Source organism: Cygnus atratus, chromosome 15 (assembly GCF_013377495.2).
Source record: "Cygnus atratus isolate AKBS03 ecotype Queensland, Australia chromosome 15, CAtr_DNAZoo_HiC_assembly, whole genome shotgun sequence".
Lineage (NCBI taxonomy): Eukaryota > Metazoa > Chordata > Aves > Anseriformes > Anatidae > Cygnus > Cygnus atratus.
This window is the reverse complement of record NC_066376.1, coordinates 1,275,387-1,296,458: the sequence shown is the minus strand read 5'-3', so window position 1 is coordinate 1,296,458 and position 21,072 is coordinate 1,275,387. Positions and strand designations below refer to the sequence as shown.

The 21,072-nt window shown below is 59.4% G+C and overlaps 1 protein-coding gene across 1 annotated transcript in view; it reads left to right on the top strand.

Annotated features, from left to right (window-relative positions):
- Positions 1–21,072, top strand: part of GRID2IP (Grid2 interacting protein) — a 32,111-nt gene that overhangs the window by 8,918 nt on the left and 2,121 nt on the right. The window contains exons 4-22 of the mRNA XM_035563440.2: positions 3,338–3,592; positions 4,082–4,167; positions 4,485–4,554; positions 5,461–5,555; positions 7,229–7,412; positions 9,848–10,038; positions 11,760–11,861; positions 12,458–12,555; positions 12,996–13,113; positions 13,271–13,596; positions 13,787–14,200; positions 15,065–15,152; positions 16,162–16,239; positions 16,968–17,164; positions 17,611–17,766; positions 18,549–18,635; positions 19,096–19,225; positions 20,109–20,227; positions 20,665–20,829. Coding sequence (XP_035419333.1) covers positions 3,338–3,592; positions 4,082–4,167; positions 4,485–4,554; positions 5,461–5,555; positions 7,229–7,412; positions 9,848–10,038; positions 11,760–11,861; positions 12,458–12,555; positions 12,996–13,113; positions 13,271–13,596; positions 13,787–14,200; positions 15,065–15,152; positions 16,162–16,239; positions 16,968–17,164; positions 17,611–17,766; positions 18,549–18,635; positions 19,096–19,225; positions 20,109–20,227; positions 20,665–20,829 — 2,959 coding nt within the window. The remainder of the gene's footprint in view (positions 1–3,337; positions 3,593–4,081; positions 4,168–4,484; positions 4,555–5,460; positions 5,556–7,228; positions 7,413–9,847; positions 10,039–11,759; positions 11,862–12,457; positions 12,556–12,995; positions 13,114–13,270; positions 13,597–13,786; positions 14,201–15,064; positions 15,153–16,161; positions 16,240–16,967; positions 17,165–17,610; positions 17,767–18,548; positions 18,636–19,095; positions 19,226–20,108; positions 20,228–20,664; positions 20,830–21,072) is intronic.

Below are 21,072 nucleotides of genomic sequence, written 5' to 3'. Positions count from 1 at the left end.
CTCTGCTCCTCCGCGTGCGATGCCTGGGGTTAGATTACCGGGCAGGGCTCGTGCTCCCATGGGCATCCCCACGATGTCTCTGCTGCTGTTCCCCCACACGTGGTGGGGCACGGCCAGCGAGGGGACCACGGCTGCCAGCATTGCCTTGGCCTGGCCAGATCCTGCTCCCCCACGGCTGTGGTGCGGGGAGCTGGGGGAGTCGGGCAAAGCTCAAGCAAAAATTGGGGCTGGGGGCTGGGGAGGTGGGAAGAGCACTTCTGGGTCTGACTTGGCTCCGTGACTGTAGCCCACCAGCAGACTGCTTTGGGGTGCTGCCTGGTGCCGGGGTGGGAAGGGGCGCGGAGCCGGGAGACCTCGTGGCTGGGCACCATGGCTGGTCCCCAGGGAGGTGGTGTGAAGTTGTGGGTCCTGCAGAGCGCGGCACAGCACCAGCGCTGGGCGGCACCCACTGCAGCTTTCCAGGGCAGGGGAGGCCCCTGGGCTGGCGGGGGCAAGAGAAAACCCTTAGCAAGTGCTAGCTGAGGAAAGAGGAATATCTGTGAGGAGATAAGCTGCAAATGACCTGTCTGCGAGTTTTGATAAGAGTGGGCAAAGACTGAGATGAGTGGGCAAAGACTGAGATGTGTTGACCACCCTCTGCTGAAGTGAACCTCAGGGCGGAGAGCTGTGACGGGGCAGGGCAGGCGGGCTTCTGCCGGCCGCATTTCCTGGCCCCATGGGAGCATGCGGCAACTCGCAGCGCTCGGGGACCTCTCCTGGCCTGGAAAATGCCCTGGATTCACATTCATGCTGGTGCAGACTGAGTCCTGTTGAAGAACATGTCCTGGTACTCCACAGGGGAGGGCTGTCAGTGCGCTGGGGCTCTGCAGGGCTGGGGAGTGGGCGCAGGGCCACCGTGCCCAGGGCTGGGAACTCCTTTCCCATCCCCTCTCCAACAGGGAATGCAGCCAGTGCTGACATGGAGCACACGAGGAAGAGGAGAGGGATGAAGCCGAAGGTGCGAGGCCAGCGTTGCCTGGCTCCCCAGCACAGGCAGCCTGCGGGGCTGCTGGACCACGGGGTCCCCAGGTGCTCACGGGGAGAGCCCTGCCACAGCATCCCTTTGGGGGGAGAGGGAACCCAGCTGGGTGCCGGGCAGGGCTGATCCCAGGGATGGCTGGACATGGCGGGGCAGCTGTGGTTTCCCACAAAGTGCCGGGCACCATCCGCCCCGTGCTGGTGCTGGTGCTGGTGTCGGTGTGTGCTGTGTGGGTGCATTGCGCTGGAGCTGCAGCATCAGGCCAGCACCATCCCCTGCGCCGCCTTGTTGCTGCGTTGCTTGTTAAGGACCAGATGTGAGCACACGCAGTTTCTCAGGCCATCCAAAACACTAAAGCACTGCCCTGCAGGTCCCCGAGCAGCGCCGTGGCCATTCTGCACTCCCCGAGGCCACTCTGGAAATTCTCTGCAAAAGGTTTTGCAGGAGGAAAACCATTTGTGTGCTCTAATAGGATTATTTTTACCAGTCATTTTGCTCCTCTCCATTCTAACACAAAGTTTTACTTTGAACACTGAGCCAATCCATAGAGAAACGTGTCTTTGTGCCTGCTACGAGCCAGCTGTACTTTGCTCCTCAGCTCCTTTCTGTCCGCCCGCAGGTGAAGTAGCCGTCAGTGCAAAGTGGGACAGTCCTGCTGACAGCAGTGGGACCGAGTTAATTTGGCCAACTGAAATGGGAGCGTGCTCGTTTTGCCTGCGAGGGGCCCGGGCCCTTTCCCCAGGGGAGGGGAGCGCAGCCCGGCCCCGCTGCTGCCCGGCACTCGCCTCCTCCCTGCCGCAGGGCTGCAGACGCCTGTGTGCAGCTGGGGGAACGATTCATTAGCACAGTTTCACTCTTTTCTAGTTCCTGCTTCATCACAAATTGACTGTGAATTGTACCAATGTGTTACTTATTTTAAATTATCACCAAATGCTTTGTGTGAGCATATGTCAGCATCGGGCCCAGTTGCAATCTGCCTGCTCCAGCTCAGCGGGAGGGCACGAGCCGCTGCTTTGAGCTCTGCCTGTCCTCAGGAGGCAAATGGAGACGTCCTGGTCCTGGGAGGCTTGGGCTTGGAGGTCTGCTCTCCTCCAGCTTCGTCCAGGCTTTCAGGTTCCTGTGGGCGTCCTGTGGACGCCCAGGAGCCCCTCAGGAGCCCCCCAGTAGCACACAGCCGGCCGTGGAGCTCAGCAGCAGCCTGCCCCGCGTCCCGCTGCGCGCCCCTGCCACCCCCTCTGCGAAACGTGCCCCCGGCGCCTGGCAGCGACACCCGCCGCGGGTGCCAGGCCTGCTGTTAGTGCGCAGGGGTGAGGAGCGCTAACGGGGCGCACGAGGCGGTGTCTGGCGAGCGAGTGCAGCTGCGGCAGCGAGCCGCGGCCCGGGCGCAGTGCGCGGAGTTGCTATAGAAACACCAGGAGATAACACCTCCTCGAGGAGCCCCTAAATGTGCAAACGGAAAGGGTGGGAGGAGGTGAGCGAGGTGTCGGTGTTTTGCGGCTGTGATGGCAAGAGGAAAAAAAAAAAAGAGAAAGGAAAAGCGTCTCCCCCGTTGCACCAAGCACGGGAGGAGTGCCACAGCCCGGAGTGAAAGCCGCAGGGCTCTCAGCAGAGGGCCTGGGCAGGAGATGGGCAGCAGCACCGTGTGGGTCCTGGTGAAGAGGCTGGGTCTGGAGGAGCTGTTCTGGGGGCTCTTGTGCAGGGCTTGTCTGCCTGGACAGCAGGGACAGGGAGAGGACCCAGAGGAGGGCAGAGTCTCGTCCTGCTTTTGCTGACACCACCCATCCTGTCCCCTCCAAACACTGCTCCGAGCCACCTTGGGAGCCACAGCCTTTGGCAGCAGCGAGGTTTGCAGCAGGACAGGCTCCACAGAGTGCGGTTTTCCCCCACAGGGCTGGCTCCTGGGCTGCTGTTGGGGGAAAAGCAGTTAATTTAAGGCTTGAGCAGAACCCTGTCATTGGCATACCAGGGCCAGTGGCTGAAGAGGTCTGGGATGGGACACAAGGAGGAACAGAGCTGTTTGAATTGGTCTCTGCAAGTGGAGGGCTCTGATTCCTCACCCTGATGGAGCCATGCATGGGACAGAGCAGGAGATGCAGCCAGCATCCCCGGTGTCCCCAGGGTTCCCTCTGTTCTTGACATCCCCAGTGTCCCCAGCCCGGTGCCCTGGTGCTCACAGCTCCAGCGGGACTGAGACTGACAGCACACGAGGGTCTGGTGCTGCTCTGGCCTCTCCTTTCCCTGACACAGCTGGATCCAGAGCTCTGTGCCATGGCCACCTCCACCCCAACCCTCACCGCCCTCCCTTGTCCCGTCTGCCAGGATTTTCATCCCCAAGAAGCACCGGCAGCGCTTCGACGAGGTGGTGTCGCAGAGCCTGATCAGCAAGCTGTGCCGCTCCAAGAGCCAGCAGCACAGCAACCGGCTGCGGCGCAGCCGGAGTGAGGACCACCAGGAGCGGCTCCTCGTGTCCACCCGCGCCAGCTCTGTGCCCCGCAGCCACGAGGAGGCCAGCAGGAGCCTGCGGAAAAGCACCTCGCTCATCACCAGCAATGTGGCCTCGGGGGCTGCCCGCAGGTAACGTCTCCCCTGGGTGCCCCCGAGCTCACAGCGCTCGCAGGCTGGGAGGGGATGGCGATGTGCTGGGTGGGTGCTGGGAGGGGTGCAGGGTACCTGGCCACGCTGGATGCAGGATGCTCGGCCCTGCTGATGGACCATGATGCCCAGGCACACAGCATGCCGCGTCACCCTGCCCTGCCCCAGCAGTGTCTGGGTGCCAGCAGCAGCAGGAGGGAAGGACACAGTGGTGCGCAGGGGATTAACCCACTTCCCGCTGCCCATAGGGCCAGAGCTCAGCAGCCCTGGAGCACCGAGCTGCCCTGGTGGTGCCCTGCTCTGTTCCCAGCCCCAGCTCCCAGACAGATGGAGCAGGACTGGGTCTGTCAGCAGAGCCAGGGAATCCTCCCAGGAAGGGTCCAGGAAAGGGGGCTCTGGTGGGGCTGAGGAAGGAAACAAGAACCAAACGCTTGTCGGGCTCTGATGTCTCCTTTACTTTTTCACCTGCAGAACAGTGCGGGTTTATAAAGGCAACAAAAGCTTTGGCTTCACGTTACGTGGACATGCACCAGTGTGGATCGAGTCTGTTCTGCCAGGTAGGAAAAGCTGCCAGCCTCAGGAGTCAGACCTCTCTCTGGTCCGAATGTGAAATTTTAAGTGTTTGTTGTTTGCTAGAAAATAGCAAAGGGACTTCGACAAGGCTTAGTGATGGAGTCTCCCAAGTTGAATAGTTAATAGCTTTGGTAGGATTTATCTTGGTTTTATGCACTCCCTGTTTTGAAAGGTAGAAGGCGTATTTAGTGAATAGTCTGAAACCACACCTACTTTTGAGTACAAGCTGGGTGCTAGCATCACTGAGCCCGGTGGACAGGGACCTGTCAGCTGAAGCCCCCCTCCTTCCCTCCACATGCAGGGAGCCCGGCTGAGAAGGCTGCGCTCAAAGCCGGAGACCGAATCCTATTTCTCAATGGCCTGGACATGAGGTAAGAGGCTCCTTAAAGCCCCTGGGATCAGGGGGACCCTGGGCAGTGGCAGGGGGCCAGCACGGTTGTGTTCCTTGTTCACCTTTGTGCGACAGAGACCAGAGCTGGGTGTCCGTGAGAGTTGGCTGTTGGGGCCTGAGGGTTTTTGCCCCATATGGACATCTCCTGTCATATTCTCTTATAAAACTGGCTCTAAGAGGAGTACTTCAGCTCCAGCCCTGCTGTTCCTTGTACTTCACCAGTGCAGTGGCAGCAGCCCCTATTTCATCAACTTGGACTTTCTGCACAAAAAGCAAGAGCAAAGGGTTAGAACAGACTACGTGATAAGAGAAAGCGATGAATATTTAAAGGTTAAACATCTGATGCTTCTTCTGTCAGTGCTTCAGTTCTCACATTTCGGCTGATCCAGCAAACTGCTGGCTGATGCAGCACTGCCAGAAAACAGAGGAGACCCAGCTGAAGATTGTCCTCTGAGCCCACATTTTAGCAGGCCCTGTCCCAGGTCAGCCCGTGCCCTTCCCACACAGACCGGCCTGCCTACAGACATGCATTTCACACCCACCTTGCATTTACTCTCCACGCAGAACAGGGACAGGCAGACCGAGACCACAGCACTACCATTTAAATGGACAGTTATCTGCTGGGTCTGAGCCTAGCTTAAAGCTGGCTTCATTTAGCACAACAGCTCTGTGGGGTGCTCACACGTGCTGACTCCTTGCTGTGGGTACACCCAGGGCATCACAGCGTGATTCACGCTGCCCCTGTCTGATCAGCACAGGTGGAGCCAGGAAAGGATGGAGAGTCCAGGGAGACTGCAGCCAGGGCAGCAGGGGCTCCGAGCAGCCAGCCGGGGCTGTTTGCCAGCCAGAGGAGGGCAGCTCTGACCAGCTCTCCTGTGCCCTGCAGGAACTGCTCCCATGACAAGGTGGTGTCGATGCTGCAGGGCAGCGGGGCGATGCCCACCTTGGTGGTGGAAGAGGGGATCGTCAACTTCTCCAACGGTAAGCATGCCGACCAGGAGGGGCCCGGAGTTAACAGGATTCCCAAATCCGAGAGCTCCCAAACTGCCATGTCAGGAGGGAAGCACCACACGCCCTCATGAGCTCAGCACGCTGCAGGCACTGCCTCCAGGCAAATGCTGCTCCTCCTGCCAGGGCAGGCGGCTGCTGGCTTTCTGGGGTCAGGCTTAATCCCCAGCCTGGCTGCTGTCCAGAAGGCTCAGTGTACTGTGTGATCGTCCTTGACAGCCCTGTCCAGCATCCTCCACATGCAGTCTGTGCCATGTACTTGACCGAAGTAATCCAACCCTGTGCATCCATGGTCACTGTGCAAATATTGCGGTTGTGCACGGACTGTGCTGTTCAGAAGAACTGCTGCTGCTATGAATAATTTAGCTCACTGCTGGTGAGCGTGTCAGCAGGAGGAGGGTATCTGGGGTGATGTGGGTATTTGTCAGTGATTTCAGCACCACAGCTCAGCACAGGGCTTGCTGCAGTGTTTCCAAAGCAGGGTGAAGGCGGCAGGGTCAGTGCATTATTGGGGTGCTGCTCTGCAATGCAGGAGTTAGTGAGTGGCTCGTCCAGCCAGAGCGGTGACAGACTCCCCCAAGCTCCACATTGGCAGCCCTGTGCTACCAACCTGATTGCACATGCCCTAGAAACAAAAGCAAGATCTTCCCTGCTCATCAGGAGGGCCAGGGGCACTCAAAACCTCTTGAAAAAAACAAGACAGGGTGGGATTTCTGCCCCCAGAGCCCTGGCCACATTCCCACATTTGAGCACATCCCAGGGCTCAGGGCCAGGTCCCTCTCCCAGCTGGGTACATCACCCCACACTGCTCCAGGCTCAGCACATGAAATGCATGGCAAAGCAAGCGGCCTCCCCTTCCTCAGCTTGCTTGCAGGTAACTCTTGACTGGTGCTGCCCCTGAAGGCACCGATTATCGTAAAGTGCTTTGAAGTTTGAGCACAGGCTTTGGAGAGCAAGAGAAGGAATGCCACCCGTGTTCCCAGACAAATGCAGAAGCAGCCTGACCAAAGAGCTCCCAAGGGGCAGCCCAGGCAGAACATCCCCACCCATCCACAGCAGGTTGCTGGGCCTGCTGGCACAGCCAGGAGCAGCCAGCCCAGCTCCCCGTGGCTCAGGACAAAGGCAAGGGCAGCCCCAGCTCCAAGCTGGCCAGAAAGCACCCTTTTATCAGCCATCCAGAGACCAAAATCTGTTTGATTCCCCCCGCCCCCCCACCTCCCTGGTGCAGCAATGTGTGCACCCGCACATCAGGCTGTGTATTTCCATGGAGTGAGGTGCTCATGCTCTGAGGTCTCCCTTATCAGAGAGATAAGACCTGGAAAACCAGGAGGTGGAGCTGGGTGTGAGTGGTCTGGGGGCAGGCATCAGCCTGGAAGACCCCAGCAAGACCAAAGGCACCCTGCAGGGCCCAGCTGCTGCATTCACCAGGGGGGCCACAGGCCAGGGCACCCAGAGGCAGGTTACAGCACTGTGGCTCCACAACCTGCGTGGTTTTCCAGGCCCCCCTGGGAGGCACAGACCAGCCCCAGCCACACCGTTCTCTCACTCCTGCCCAGCAGACAGGGCTGCTGCAGGGCACGTCCTGTGGCCCCAGTCCAGCCCCTTTCTCTGTTGAACTTTCTTTTCTCTCTACCTGCGCCTTGCAGACTCTGACTCTGCTGAGTCCCCGACCGCCTCCTCCGCGCTCACCTCCCTGCAGTGGGTTGCAGAGATACTCCCCTCTAGCATCAAGATTCAAGGGAGGACCTTCCACCAGCAGCTGGAACACCTGCTCACTCCACCTGAGCGCTATACCATCTGCAAAGCCCTGGAAAGCTTCTTCCAACATCGGTAACTCGTCAGCAGCCCCACTCCTCTAACACTGCCAACTGGACCAGTAGCAATGCCCATGTCAGGGTCAGTCCTGAAGCAGGAACAGACCTCAGCCTCACGGGCTGTCAGCAGCGAGCTCTGATCCCTTTCTCCAGCTGTGCGTTTCCCTCAGGGAAAGAACTGAGGCACGAGCCCATCTCTCGCCAGGTGTCCTGGCGGTCAGACACATTAGCTTTGGAGGTCAGCCCCATCTCCCTTCCCCCCCCCACCGTAAAGTGACCTTGTCTCCCACAGCACAGGCTCTCTTGCTGCCTCTGGCAGTAATCTCACCACACTCCATTCCCGACTCCTTGCTCTTTCCAGCATTTTGTCTGCAGCAGGACAGCTGCACAGCCCTCATCCTGTAGCTGCACACGTCCTCCTTGCCCTGCTGCGGGGCTGAAACCCATCCCTTGGCAGCACCTAGACTAGCCGTAGTGACCTTGTTTTCTGCCCTTGGTCTTTAACCTTCCCACACAGCAGTGCAGAAGCCACTGCTCGGGGTGCTGGGAGGTGCTCACTGCCCCCTTCCACAGCTGCTGCCCCAGCGCTCCCCGGAGCCCAGGTCCCACCACAGGCTGGGGATGCACCAGGCAGAGCCAGGCAGGCTCCTGCTGCCTTCATGCAGCACTCTGCTTTATAAAGACAGATAAGGATCTGAATCCTCAGTTTTACAGGGAAACACAACAAACCCCTCTGTATTTAGGTCACTGACAGTAATAGACAAACTCCCAGCAGCATCTCTAGGGCTGCACCACCGTGATGCAACCAGAGCCCTGTGCTGCCCACGAACCTGCAGGTGCTGAGGGAGGCACAGCTGCTTGAATCCCCCACCAGCAGCTGAGCAAACCCTCCTGAAGCCCTGCAGTCACTGCCTCTACCACAATAAAGAGGAAGTCATTGCTGTGAGCTCTCCTGAGACCACTCTGCTTCTGCGGGATTCCCCCAGTGGGCATTTGGGTGAGAACAGCTGCTGCAGGACAAGGCACCGGCCCCTGGGGTCTGCAGCTGGGAAACACAGACCCGAGCTGAGCAGGGCTCTGCAGCACCAGGATGAGAACTTGAGTCCTGCAAACAGAGCCAGGCAGCTCCCTCTCAGCAGGGCTGTTCCCAGGGCCATCGCCTTCACCTGGGCTTCCACAGGGCTGCACAAGGGGCATGGGAACCCCTCTCCTCCTCCTGAGCTTGTCTCACCTGTAGCTGCCCCATTTCATGATAATTCATCATCAGCTAATTGTGTGCCTGCCCCAGGGTGAACCAGCTGTGACCTGTAACTGCTCTGAGAAGGGCAGAAGTCCCAAATATTAAGTTTATGTTGCCTGCAGGCTCAGCACACAGATAGCAGCATTTCCCAGCTGTGAGCACAGGAGGGAGCAGGACACCCACAGCTGGGTTTTGGCCAGCTTATGCACTGCAAGCCAGCTCACCCTGTCCACGAACCAGGAGAACAGCGAGTTCAAAGGGCACAGCAGTTTCTGCCCCTGCAGCACCTCCAAAATACCAGCCTCTGAGCAGGGAACAGGCTTCTGGCAGCCAGGAGCTGAGCCCAGCTCCACAGAAAAGGCAAAGTAGTGCAGAGCTAGAGAGCAGCTCAGCAAATGACCCCTTTCACCCCTCAGCTCTCCCTCACAGACCTGGTCCCTGCTCATTAGAGGGCAGGGACACTCCACTTGGTTAACATCAAGACAACAGATCTGTTCTAAATACAAAGTCTCCTTCCAGTTCTTTATAAGAAATTCTTACTATTGCTTCTACAAGCAGGATGCAGTAGTCACAGGAAGCTTTGACCTCAGATCGCCACCTCAGCTTCTCAGCAGAGGAGCAGCCTGACCTCAGCTCTCAGAGCCAGCTGTCAGGAGGCAGTTCTTCCTGAGACAGCCCTCCTTCCCTGGGCTGCCTCAGCCTCCTCCCTGAATCGGGTGCTCAGCCCCGTCATTCTCAACAGCCCTTCCACCACCTCCACCCACCACAGAGCCAACGTGAAGCAGAGCCTTCAGCCCAGCCCTCGTGTCCGGTGTGCTTCTACCTTGAGCCTGCTTGCTGCCATCAGCACCTTGGGCCTTGCCAGAGCATCTCTGCCTTCTGGTGCTCCTTCAGCCAGCTCCCCCAGAGCCCAGCCTGCCTCGTGAACCAGGTTTTATAGCCCGGCTGCCAGGTGCTGCTGGGCCCAGGAGATCACTCTGTGCATTAGCACCACCTGCACAGCTCCAGGTCCCTGACATCTCGCCCTGAAGGGCTGGGTCCCTCTCCGGCAGCCTGGCAGCTCCGTGTGTAGCTGACCTGGTGTGCTTGCACCGAGGGCTCAGGCAAGCCAAGATGCAGGCAGAGGCAGGACGGGAAGCACAAAGCTGTGTGATGGGGCTGCGCAGCTCAGGACGTGCTCACTGCCTAGCCCTCTCTTTCCAATTTTGCAGGAATATTGACACTCTTATTGTGGATGTGTACCCGGTGCTAGACACACCAGCCAAGCAAGTCATTTGGCAGTTTATCTACCAGCTGCTGACGTACGAAGAGCAGGAGCACTGCCAGCAAAAGATTGCCAGGTTTCTTGGTTACAAGTCCTTGGCAGGTGAGAGGAAAGCCCCCGCTCCGGCAGGGACGTGCCGTGTGTCGCAGGCCCCCAGGGAGCTTGGTGCTGCCCCTTGCTGCCCCTGTGCAGAGCACGTCTCTGGCTTCTGGCACCGATGAGGGTTTGATCTGTAACCATCAGGCTGAGGGTTGAGAGGAGAGGTGGTGCTGGTGCAGCAGCAGAGGTTGTCTGTGGCAGCAAAGGGCTTCAGAAGCTGCTCAGGAGGTTGGAGGTTAGGAACGAAATGGATGGTCGAGGGGCAGCGCTTGGCTACGAGAGGCGGGCGATGGATGGCAGCGGTGTCTGTCGGGATGTCTGCAGCAGTCAGCCATGCACGGGCACCTGCTGTTAACGCTGGGGTAGCAGGAGGTATCTCGACCTGACAATGCCAGCGAGGCGGCAGGAGTGCAGCTCGCCCAGAGACATCACTTGTCCCTGTCCCTTGAGGGATGCCTGCAGTCCGCCTCTGCTGCCAGCATCGCTTGTTGCTGTGGCAACACAAAACCAGCTGTGGCTCGGTGAGGATTACTGGCTCTGCACTCAGACAGCGGAAAGTGGAGGGCAAATTTGGACTGAAATGTTTTAATCTTTGGATTTGGGCTTCTTAGTCGCTTTCAGATTCTTCTATTCTAGGCCATTTGCATTTTGTTGATATGTTTGTTTCAGACTCAATGTAGGTAAAACTGTATGAAAAAGGTGTTTGAATTCAGAGAGACATTTGGAAGAGCACAGTTCTTTTGGCACAGCCTTTCCCCACACAGGGAGAAACAGCTGAGCAGTCCTGGTGCAAATACCCCCTGTTGTGCGTGGAAAACTGATGGGTATTTGCTCACCTAATTTGCACGATTTCCACTGCTTTTGCGTGTGCAAAATCATGGCCCGATGTACCTAAATTGTTGGATATTCCTAGGAGCTAAGACGCTAAAAATGGAGTTTATAAACTTGAGAAGATCTCAGGGGGGAGTCTGTATATTTGCAGTTAGCAGCCCGTGTCAGGGTTGCCAAGCAGGTGTCCCCAGCCATGGACGGATGAGGACGGCGCTGAGCCTCCCAGGACCACGCTGCGCACGGGTTGCTCCCTGGCTCCTTTCAGCCTCTCAGCAGCGAGGGGCAGCCTGTGGGCACCCCAGGTTCTGGCTGTTCTGGTGCATGATGTGTGTCCACGCATGGGAGCGGGCTAGCTGGAGATCCATGAATTTTGGGTGGTTCTTCACCTGGGCTTCTTCCAAACTCAGTGGCTATCTCTGACGTTTGTGTGTATCGGGCTGTGTGACCGTCAGTCTGTTGGATACCAGGGAGAACGATGCTCTGGTATCCTCGTCCTGCCGTGTCTGAGCCTCTGAGCCATCGCACTGACCTGCGCACAAAGTAACTCACTAGCATGGCTCTTGCAGGCAGTGCTCTGGCGCTGTCCCCACTCCCACCTTGTCCCCTGAGGGCAGCAGTTGTTGCTGGATCCCTCTGGGCCAGCTGAGCTCGGGGCTGGAGTGTCCTGTGCCCCTTAGGCTGGGGACACCAATCCTGCTGGGAAAGGGAGCAACTGCAATTCCCCATCTCCGGGCTCCTGCCGCCTGCTGCGTGCTGGCAGCGGCATTTGCAGCCAGCTCCGCTCCCCGGCAGCAGAGTGAGGATGGGGGAAGGCTGCTGGGCTGGGGGGAGAGCGGCTGCATGTCCCAGTGGCTGCGGGCAAGGGGCAGCGGGGCATGGCGGGGTCCTACACGGCTCTCCGTGTCTCACTGTGCATCTTTCTGCTGCAGCCGAGCCGGAGGCAGAGGAGCGCTACCGCAGCTCCGTGCGAGGGGCCTCCCTGTGCCGGGGCAGCCTTCGGACCCCCCGCCCCGAGGAAGTGGGGGCTGCAGGTGGGTGGCAGGGGGCTGTGCGGGGCTCCCGCTGCGGGGAGGAGGGCGCTGGGGTCCCACAGGCTGCACCCGAGTGCTCTGCCCCAGGTCGATGTCCTGGCCTGTCCCTGAGCACAAATGGTGGGAAAAGGTGGAGGTCAGCATGGAGCGAGCCCCAAGTCTTTGTCTGGAAATCCCTGCTTTCTGGAACAGCTGAAACAAGCACTTCCAATAAGAAGCCACTTGGGCTCAGCCTGAACGTTGTTTCCAGCCCCTTCCATTGCTCAGAAGTGAATTGCGAGGGTCAGCAGCCCATGGGGTTTTCAGTAACCAAAAAATATATTTTATTTATTCTCGTTTAGACAAACTGAGTACAGAGAGGCAAGGGGCAAGGCACAGGAGGATTGTCTCTCAGCTGTGCTTGTTTTCTGGTACACGCCATGTTTTACTGCTGGGTGGCTGCTGCTGCCAGCTTCGCTGCACGCCCGGCTGGGGCAAGGACGGGTCTGGGCCAGGCAGAGGATGGGAGGGACCTTCACGGGTCGGGACTGTCAGGGGCTGCTGGGGGCATGTGCAGGACAGGGGGCTCCTGACGGATTTGTGTCTTCCTTCGGCAGGTCAGAGTGACACCGTGGAGGTCCCGGTTCGCCTGATCCCTGGAGAGAGGCAGGCTGGGGACGGCACGTCCCTGCCAGAGACCCCCAACCCCAAAATGGTGCGGCTGTCACCCGTGGGTGGGAGGCGGGGAGGGCTCCTGGCAGCGCTTTGCCCCAGGAACATGGGACCTTTGCCTTCATGGGGAGCATCGACAGTTTGACCCCTTTCATGTTAATGCAGGGAAGCAGCAGGGATGTGTCTGTGTGTCAGCACCTGCTTTCTGTGCCTGGCAGCATCCCTGCCTCAGAGCTCTTCTCTGGGCAATTACTCAGCTTTAGTGCCGATGGGGTCTGTCCTTGTCTTCCTGCAGCCTTGTGGGAGGCTCCTGGGGAGCTTCAGTAAAGGCAAGGTAGCCTAGGTTTGGGGTGAAGCAGTCCCTTAAAGAATAAAAGACATCTGTGCTGGATGTCCTGCCCCAGGACACTGCAGGTCCCTGGGGGGGTCACAAGCCAGGTCTCCGTTTGGGCACTGGCAGCAGCTCTTTGCCCTTTTTCCCAGATGTCGGCTGTCTACGCAGAGCTGGAAAACCGCCTGCTCGGCAGCTTCGCCAGCAAGATGGGCAGTGCCGCCCTGCACAGGGCATCGCCTCCGGCCCCAGAGCCAGCGCGCACTGCAGGTACCGTCTGTCTTCCCACGGCTCCCGAGAGAGGCAGAGCTGGGGGGGCTCGGGGGGCCTCGCCTGGTGCTCAACGCGGTGCCGGGCCCCTGGCAGCCCGCAGGAGGGGCTCTGGGGAGCACCGCAGCAGGACCCCCGGCAGCGCCCTGTCCCGCAGGTTCTCGCAAGTCGGGGATGCCGGTCTCATGGCCGAGCGACCCGCTGGCCTCCCAGCAGTGCTACTACCGCCTGCACAGCAGCATGCCCTCCCCGAGCAGCACCGAGTCCAACCCCTACGTCAGCCTGGACAGCAGCCCGGCCCCGTCCCCCCGGCACCGGCAGTACCCGCTCAGCCCGCTGTCGCGGCGGAAGAAGCTCTTCACCTTCTCCAGGCCCCCGCGCAGCCGCGACACCGACCGGTTCCTGGACGCCCTCAGCGAGCAGCTGGGACACCGGGTCACCATCGTGGATGATTTCCTCACCCCCGAGAATGACTACGAGGAGGTGAGCGTGGTGCTGGGCTTGGTGCATGTCTCCACCAGCCGTATGTGGCAGCCTGGAGCAGCCCGTGCCGTGCTGGGGACACGTCCCGGGGCCGGGCTGGGGGCAGAGGGGGGCAGGACCCCGCTGAGGCTGGTGGCCGGGGATGGAGGATGAGGAGCATCCTTCAGCCTCTCCCCTCTTCCCCACCCAGATGAGCTTCCACGATGACCAGGGCAGCTACGTCACCAACGACGTCAGCAGCAGCGAGTACATCAGCAGCAGCGACGAGGGCAGCTCCCTGACCTACTCCACGCTCTCGGACCACATCCCCCCGCCACCGCTCAGCCCCCCTCCGCCGCCGCCCCCCCTGCAGTTCCACGACCCCCAGGCCGTCCCCGCTAAGGCAGAGGCCGCCAAGGCGAGCGCGTCGCCTGCCCCCAAGTCCCTCATCAGCCACCTGCACCCCATCCCGCCCCCGCCCCCCCCGCCGCCACCCCCCCCGGTGCCCTGCGCCCCCCCCCTGCACCGGGGGCTGCTGCACCGCAGGAGCGAGACCAACCACATGAGCGTCAAGAGGCTGCGGTGGGAGCAGGTGGAGAACTCGGAAGGGACCATCTGGGGGCAGGTACGGCCCGGGCGGGGGCGCGGGGGCTGCAGGAGGTTTTATCAACGGGAAACCACAAGCACGGGTGGCAGCAGAGTGGTGGGGAGAGCGCCGAGAGCACCACGGGGCAAAACAGAGGCAAGGAGTGAGGCGAGGTGTGGTAAGCCTTTGGCCTCATGGACTTGAGGTGATGGAGGGGGCTTCAGGTCCCTGTAGGGAGGAGCTGGCTTTGGTGGAGCTCATCTTCCAGCCCCTGTGTTTCTCCTCCTGCCGTGAACAGCTGGCTGGGAGCTGTGGGATCACCTTCCAGTCCCACAAGTACTGCCCGCACAGCAAGCACTTGAAGCCCTGCATCCCTGTGGGCAGCTCCCTCTGCCCAGGCACTCTGGGGAACAAGGTGTTTCTTCCCGGTCATTTTTTGGATGCAAAGAATTCTGAAAACCTCTGGAATTCGTACTTGATCCTTTAGTAGAGCGAGTGTGCCCCAGCAGCAGGTGAGCAGCAGTATCGCTCTGTAGGACTTCAGCTGTAGGACAGCAGCGAAATGAACCTGTGGGGCAGCAAGGCCAGCTGCAGGGACAGATGGAAGCGCTGACAGGAGTCGTCTCAGGGCTTCCTCCTCCCTTCTCAAAAGAGAGTGGGTCCCACAAGGTGAGCTCAGCACCTTGTGTAGAAGCCACCTCCACAAGCAGGGAGCTATTCACAGGATTTTGGCAGGGGATTTATGATGGCTGACTCTCCTCTTACAAGGACGGTGCCATCAACGTGTCCTGGGCTTTTCAGAGCCCAGGGTGGCGTTGGAGGGAAGGGGCACAGTGCAGGTGGCAGTGCCCGCCGGTCCCCAGGGGCAGCACAGCCACCCGCCCGCTCTTTCTCCTCCTGTAGCTCGGGGAAGACTCGGACTACGACAAGCTGAGTGACATGGTCAAATACCTGGACCTGGAGCTGCACTTCGGGACGCAGAAACCAACCAGTAAGTACCGGAGCTCTGGGGCGGGTGCTGGTGGCAGCCGGAGGGCAGGGCGTGTGTGGCTGAGGGGGCCGCGGGGCTGAAGGGCCACCAGGCAGCGGGGAGCCGGCTCTGGCTCGGGGCAGCACAGCAGCGTTCACACGCAGGGTGCTGTGACCGGCGGCACTGCAGGCTACTAAGGTGGAGATGGTGTCTCTGTCTCCCTTAATCCTCCTCGCTGCCGTTGTCTGTTCTCATTGTCCGTTGTCGCTCTGCGTTTCAGTCGGGCTGGGCACTGGAACTCAGCCGGACGGTTTTGCTCCCATTCTGCTTCCTGCTCTCATGCGCTCAGTCGGCTCTGCCCGGCTGCCCCCAGGCTGTTGTGTCCCAAAACGCTCCTCATTGCCACGACAGGCCTGGCTTTCAGTAGAGCAGAGCCCTAAACCTGCAGCACCTTTGTGCACGGGCTCCGCTCCCCATGCCTGCGAAGCGCCTGGCGGTCGGTGCCCGCAGGGACGCCCGGCGGTGCTGCGCAGCAGGAACCAGCTGCAGGCTGGGAGCAAACTGCAGCTCTGCTGCTTGAGAACTCGGCCCTGAAAAAGCTGTGAAAACATTTCTCTGCCCATAGAGGGCATTACGAGTAATGTTTTTTGTTCTACCTATGTAACGTATAGCAGTGACAGCAGACATGGGCAGGCCCAGCTCGCGTGGGCAAATTCAGACGGGCTTGGTGGTGGAAGTGGGACGAAATGGGACCCTTCTCAGGGGCTGTTGTTTCGGGGATGTTTCTGGGCAATCTGGGATTTTCTGTGTATTTCACCTCTTGTTTTACCTTTTTCAGCTCCAACTGAGTCCTCCATTCAGGAGATCTTTGAATCGCAGAATTCAAGGATTCCCGGAGCCATTGCTGTGTGCAAAGTATCAGCTCTCCTCACTTTCATTCATGGTTTCACTGTTTTCAGCAGTTTTCTTCCCACTGGAGCCGGCTGAGCCTGTCCTTACCCATGATTAAATCTCTCAGTTTCTCTTCCAGAGCCAACTCTCATGCCTGAAACCTTTAAAAAGAAAGACGTGGTTGAAATTTTGTCCCACAAAAAGGCCTACAACACATGTAAGTAAACATCGTGGTGAACGTACCCCCAAAACGGGCCCCAAGATGGGACCAGGGATGTAGAGAACTGGAAAGGTAAAAGGAAGGAGGCTACATGAGCACAATCCCAGGAGCACAGTCCCAGCACGGCTCCTCTGGCCGGAGCTATTCTTGCAGCCCAACAGAAGCCGCTGCGAGTGCCCCCCGGGGCTGGGCTCAGCCCGGACAGGGGGACAAGGATGGGAGCGGGATGGGATGTGGCTCATTGGCCTCCAAGGGACAGGGGAAGAGTGGTGTTGGGGCTGCCCCGTGCACCGAGGGGGGTCAGTGCTGCATCTCCAGTGCTTGTGGTGGGGAGGAGCAGTGGGAGGGCTTGGTGGGACCTGCGAGCCCCCAGCTCCCTGGGCTGCAGCGATGTGGCAGCGGGGGAGGCTCTGGGCATGGTTTCCAGTTTCCACAGTTTCCCAGATGGACATGCTGGGGATGTCCTTGCAAAATTTTGCAATAGCCTGGTAGGGGTCTGCAGGGGCGAATGACTCCTGAGCCACCCCTACAGCCTCTGCAGGGCCTCGGGGGGTGGAAAGCCCTTCCTGCTCCCAGAGCTGACCTTGTCAGTGTGGGCACACGAAGCCCAGGCTGCTCTCACACCGCAGAGATTGTGCTTCCCCTCCCAGCCCCGTCCTGCCAGGCAGCCCATCCCCAGGGCTGGCCCTCCTCCCGGCCCCGCTGATGTACATCCCTCCCTGCAGCCATCCTGATCGCCCACCTCAAGCTCTCACACATGGAGCTGCGCCAGATCCTCATGACGATGGAGACGGACCGCCTGGAGCCTTCTCACATCAAGCAGCTCCTGCTGTACGCCCCGGATGGGGAGGAGGTGCAGCGCTTCCAGAGCTACAAGGAGAACCCCGGCAAGCTGAGTGAGCCCGACCAGTTTGTGCTGCAGGTACCTGCTGGCTGGAGGTGCTCCGGCTGCGGGGCCCTGCCCGTGGGATGTCCTGCAGAGGCATGGGGGAGGAGGGCACAGCAGAAAGCACGCAGCCAGCAGGGCTCTGATGTGCTCCGAGTGCGTGCTGTGGGTGGGAGGAGCTGGGGGCACCCATCACCGAGACCTCCTGTGGGTGATGCTTGGGCCAATGCCCAAGGTGTCCAGGAGCTCCCAGCAGTGGCAGTTTCACAGCTGAAGCATACCACAAAATTTACTGCATGCTAAGAGTGACTTTGCCCTCCTCTGACTTACTTTCTGTTGACACTTGTGGGTATGGGCACAAAACCTCCTTCTCCTGCAGCACCATACCATTTTCAAGCACAGGGAAATACGCCAGGGAGCATCATCTAGGAAGGATTTGGTTAAAGGTGACAGCAGTAATTTTCTCCTCCTTCTGCTCTCAGATGTTGTCAGTACCAGAGTACAAGATCCGTCTGCGCAGCCTACATTTTAAGACCACCCTGCAGGAGAAGACAGAGGAGATCAAAGCGAGCTATGAGTGTATCTGCAAGGCCTCTCTGGAGCTGAAAAGCAGCAAGAAGCTGGCTAAAATCCTGGAGGTCAGAACCGTCCCTGTGGGCAGCAGCTGCTGGGGTCCCTGCCGCCCCTTCAAGGCCCGCAGAAGTGGCACAGCCCCACACAGCCCCGGCCCCTGGCCTGCAGGGTCCCACCACTGCGTGCTGGCAGCTGCCCTTTGGCCTGACTCAGATGAGCTGTCCCCAGTTAATGCTAATTCATCTGGCTTTGGCTTGAAAAAAAAACTAAAAAAAAAAAAAAAAAAAAGCAGGTGGGATGAATGAGAACACGGTGTGACAGAAGGCATTTCCAGACGAGAGATGAACCGCGTTGGTGGCTCCTGGCCAGTGACCCCCAACACCTCGTTAAGTGCTGGGGAGGCAATGGCTGGCTGCACATTAACGAGCAGAGAACAGGAATCCCGAGAGCCCCAGGCTGTCTTCAAGGTGGTCCCGAGGGCCCTGCCCGAGGGCCCTGCTGTGCCCCTAGTGCTGCAAAGGCACGGCATAAGGAGTCAGCCTTTCGGAGGGGAAACAGCCCTGCTGGATCGCTGCTTTTTCTTTAAAAGATCCCCTTAAAGATCTGCAAAATCACGTTGTGCTGGAAGTGGCAAAGGAGCTGATCCAGCCAGCCTCTGGCCACAGGAGAGACCTGCCCGACTGCTGCAGGGGAGGGAAGGGACTCGTGGGCAGCGCTAACGTAAGCTGCACTCTTGGTGCGGCTCTGACCCAACAGCAGGTGCCAAAGGTACCGAAGGAGACGGGGACGGGGCAGTGTAAACGCTGGAGGTGACTGGCCAGTCAATCACCACGGTTTGTGTTTGCAGTTTGTGCTGGCAATGGGAAACTACCTGAACAACGGGCAGCCCAAGACCGGCAAAACAACAGGCTTTAAAATCAACTTTCTCACTGAGGTAAGGAGAGGAAGCGCGCGCCTCCTCGTGCCGAGGCACCAGTGCCGGGAGCTGCAGTGACCCGTTATCACGCCTGCCCTTCTACTGGGTGCTGGGTGCTGCAGCTCCCAGCGAGGGCCCGGCGGCAGGGCAGGGGCCTTTCACAGCACCGGCCCCGGAGGCCTCAGCCCTGAGTGCCCCGTGCGGGCTCCGTCCCAGCAGGGACACCGCGGTGTGTGTGGGCTGCAGGGATACAGCCCACCGTGGGGTGGGGGCACTGCTTAGCATCTCAGCACCTCCCGTCTGGGTGTAACACACTGCGTAAACACTAAACGTCCCGTCTGAACGTTGATCCATTCAGCACGGCGGGGGATGGCCATGCAGGGGAATGGACGCACGCTGAGCCCCCATGCAACCAGCCCCACTGGGTGCTTCCCAAACCTCTGCATAGGGTCTCCTTACTTGTTTTGCTTTGCTGTAGCTGAACACAACCAAGACTGTTGATGGGAAATCCACCTTCCTGCACATCCTTGCCAAATCACTTAGCCAACACTTCCCAGAGCTCCTGGGCTTTGCCAAGGATCTTCCTACAGTGCCGCTCGCTGCCAAAGGTAATCGAACAAAAGCATCTGCACTGCCTCCTGGTTCGGTACGGGTACGGGACTGGCCATGAGCATTGGTACAAGCAGGACGGTGACCCAAGACAAGGGGGAATGGTCCTGAGCGAGAGGAGGGGGCTGGAAAGGCACGAGCTTAGTGGCGGGGGGGGTCCCGGCTGTGACACGCTACTGCACCCGGCAGTGCCCAGACACGGCTGTCCCTGCGCTGAACCTTCCTTCTGACACGAGAAGGTTTGGTGGCGAGTTCAGACGTACCCTGTAAGTGCCGATGAGGAGCAGAAGCAGGAAGTGCCAGAAGCCGTCCTGCTCCACCCAGCCCCTGTCTCCATCCATCCCTGCTGCGCAGTGCCCCGGGGCTGGTGCCAGCGTTATTCCTGCCTGCAGCGTGCACCACCTCGCAGTTACAGGTGCACAGTCCAGTCACAGGTATTGCATGGACTGAGGATCACACGGCTTGGCTAGCTGCCTTTAAAATAGTCACCGAGATCTCGGGGTTACCATCCGTGTGCGGTGGTGGGGTCCCAGCAGGCTGGCTGCAGGCAAGCCGTGGGGCTGCCTTCCCTTTGCACACCATTGCCTCCTGGTTGCGAGCAATTCCCCTGGGAATTGGTGCTACAGGCGGTAAAGGAAGAAGAAAACTCAGGCCCAGAGATGTAAGCCTTCCCCTGATGAAGGTCACTTTCCTAGCTGGAATTTGCACTTGGCCCAGCTGCTCTTTGCAGCCCATGGACAGGCTGTGAGCAGAGCAGGGCGCGTGGAGCTGCGTGTCCCCGGGCAGTCCCGACCCCTGCCACGGCCCCTGATCGCTGCCCAGTTAGGGGCAGGAAGGCAGCCAGACCCAGGTAACGCTGCTGGCTCCTCTCTGCTCCTGCAGTGAACCAGAGAACGCTGACGGCTGACCTCAAGGACCTCCACACCACCGTCAGCGACATACAGGTGGCCTGCCACAACATGCCTGCTACCGCAGAGGACAGATTTGCAATCGTGATGACTGTATCCTTCTGGGAAAGGGCCAAATCCCCAACACGACTTACTGCCCTCAAGTAAAACCATTTGGTTGTCGTTGTCCCCGCTTGGTAAGCAGCAGCGCTATGCCCACATCTCAGCACTTGGTGAAGTGTGGGGACCTCCACCCTCCACTCTCTCCTAGCCAAGGTGGGAAACAGCTTTGTAGTGGCCACCAGCCCCCAGGCCTCTGCATGGCAGAAAGCCATGCCACAGGGCCAGAGAGCTTTCTGGGCCATCTCCCCCTCCAGGGAAGTTCTGCTGTGCCAGCTGTGCATGGCAGCAGGCTGCCCTCACGTGTGGACCTTTGCAGCAGGTCCTTTCCTGCATCTGGGAGGAAACCTGGCCACACTCACAAGCAGAAGCTATTATTATCTGTACTAGCCCTGCAGTCCGGCTGTTTTCCCTTAAGCCATCTCTCCCAGTCCTTTCTGGAGAGTGCCCAGCCCGCCATGCGCTCGCTGGATGACCTGCAGCACAAGGCCATGGAAGAATTCGGCAAGGTGTTGTCCTTCTTTGGGGAAGACTCTAAAATGACAACTTCAGAATCTTTCTTTGGCATTTTTGCAGAATTCATGAGCAAGTTTGAGGTGAGTTGTATTTCCCAAAGCCAGCGGGGGGGGGGGGAGGGAGGGGGCGGGGATTTCCTGCTAAATGGGGTTGAAGCAACGGCCGTGGGGAGGGTGAAGCAAGAGCTGTGTCCCCCAGTTAACAAAGGCTGGCCGGCAGCACCCCAGGGCGCGTGGCACTGAGTGGGTAACACTCACTGGGTAGGTGGTGCCGTGGGGCAGTTTAGGGGACAGTGAAGGGCACAGAGGCCGGTGCCGGTGCCG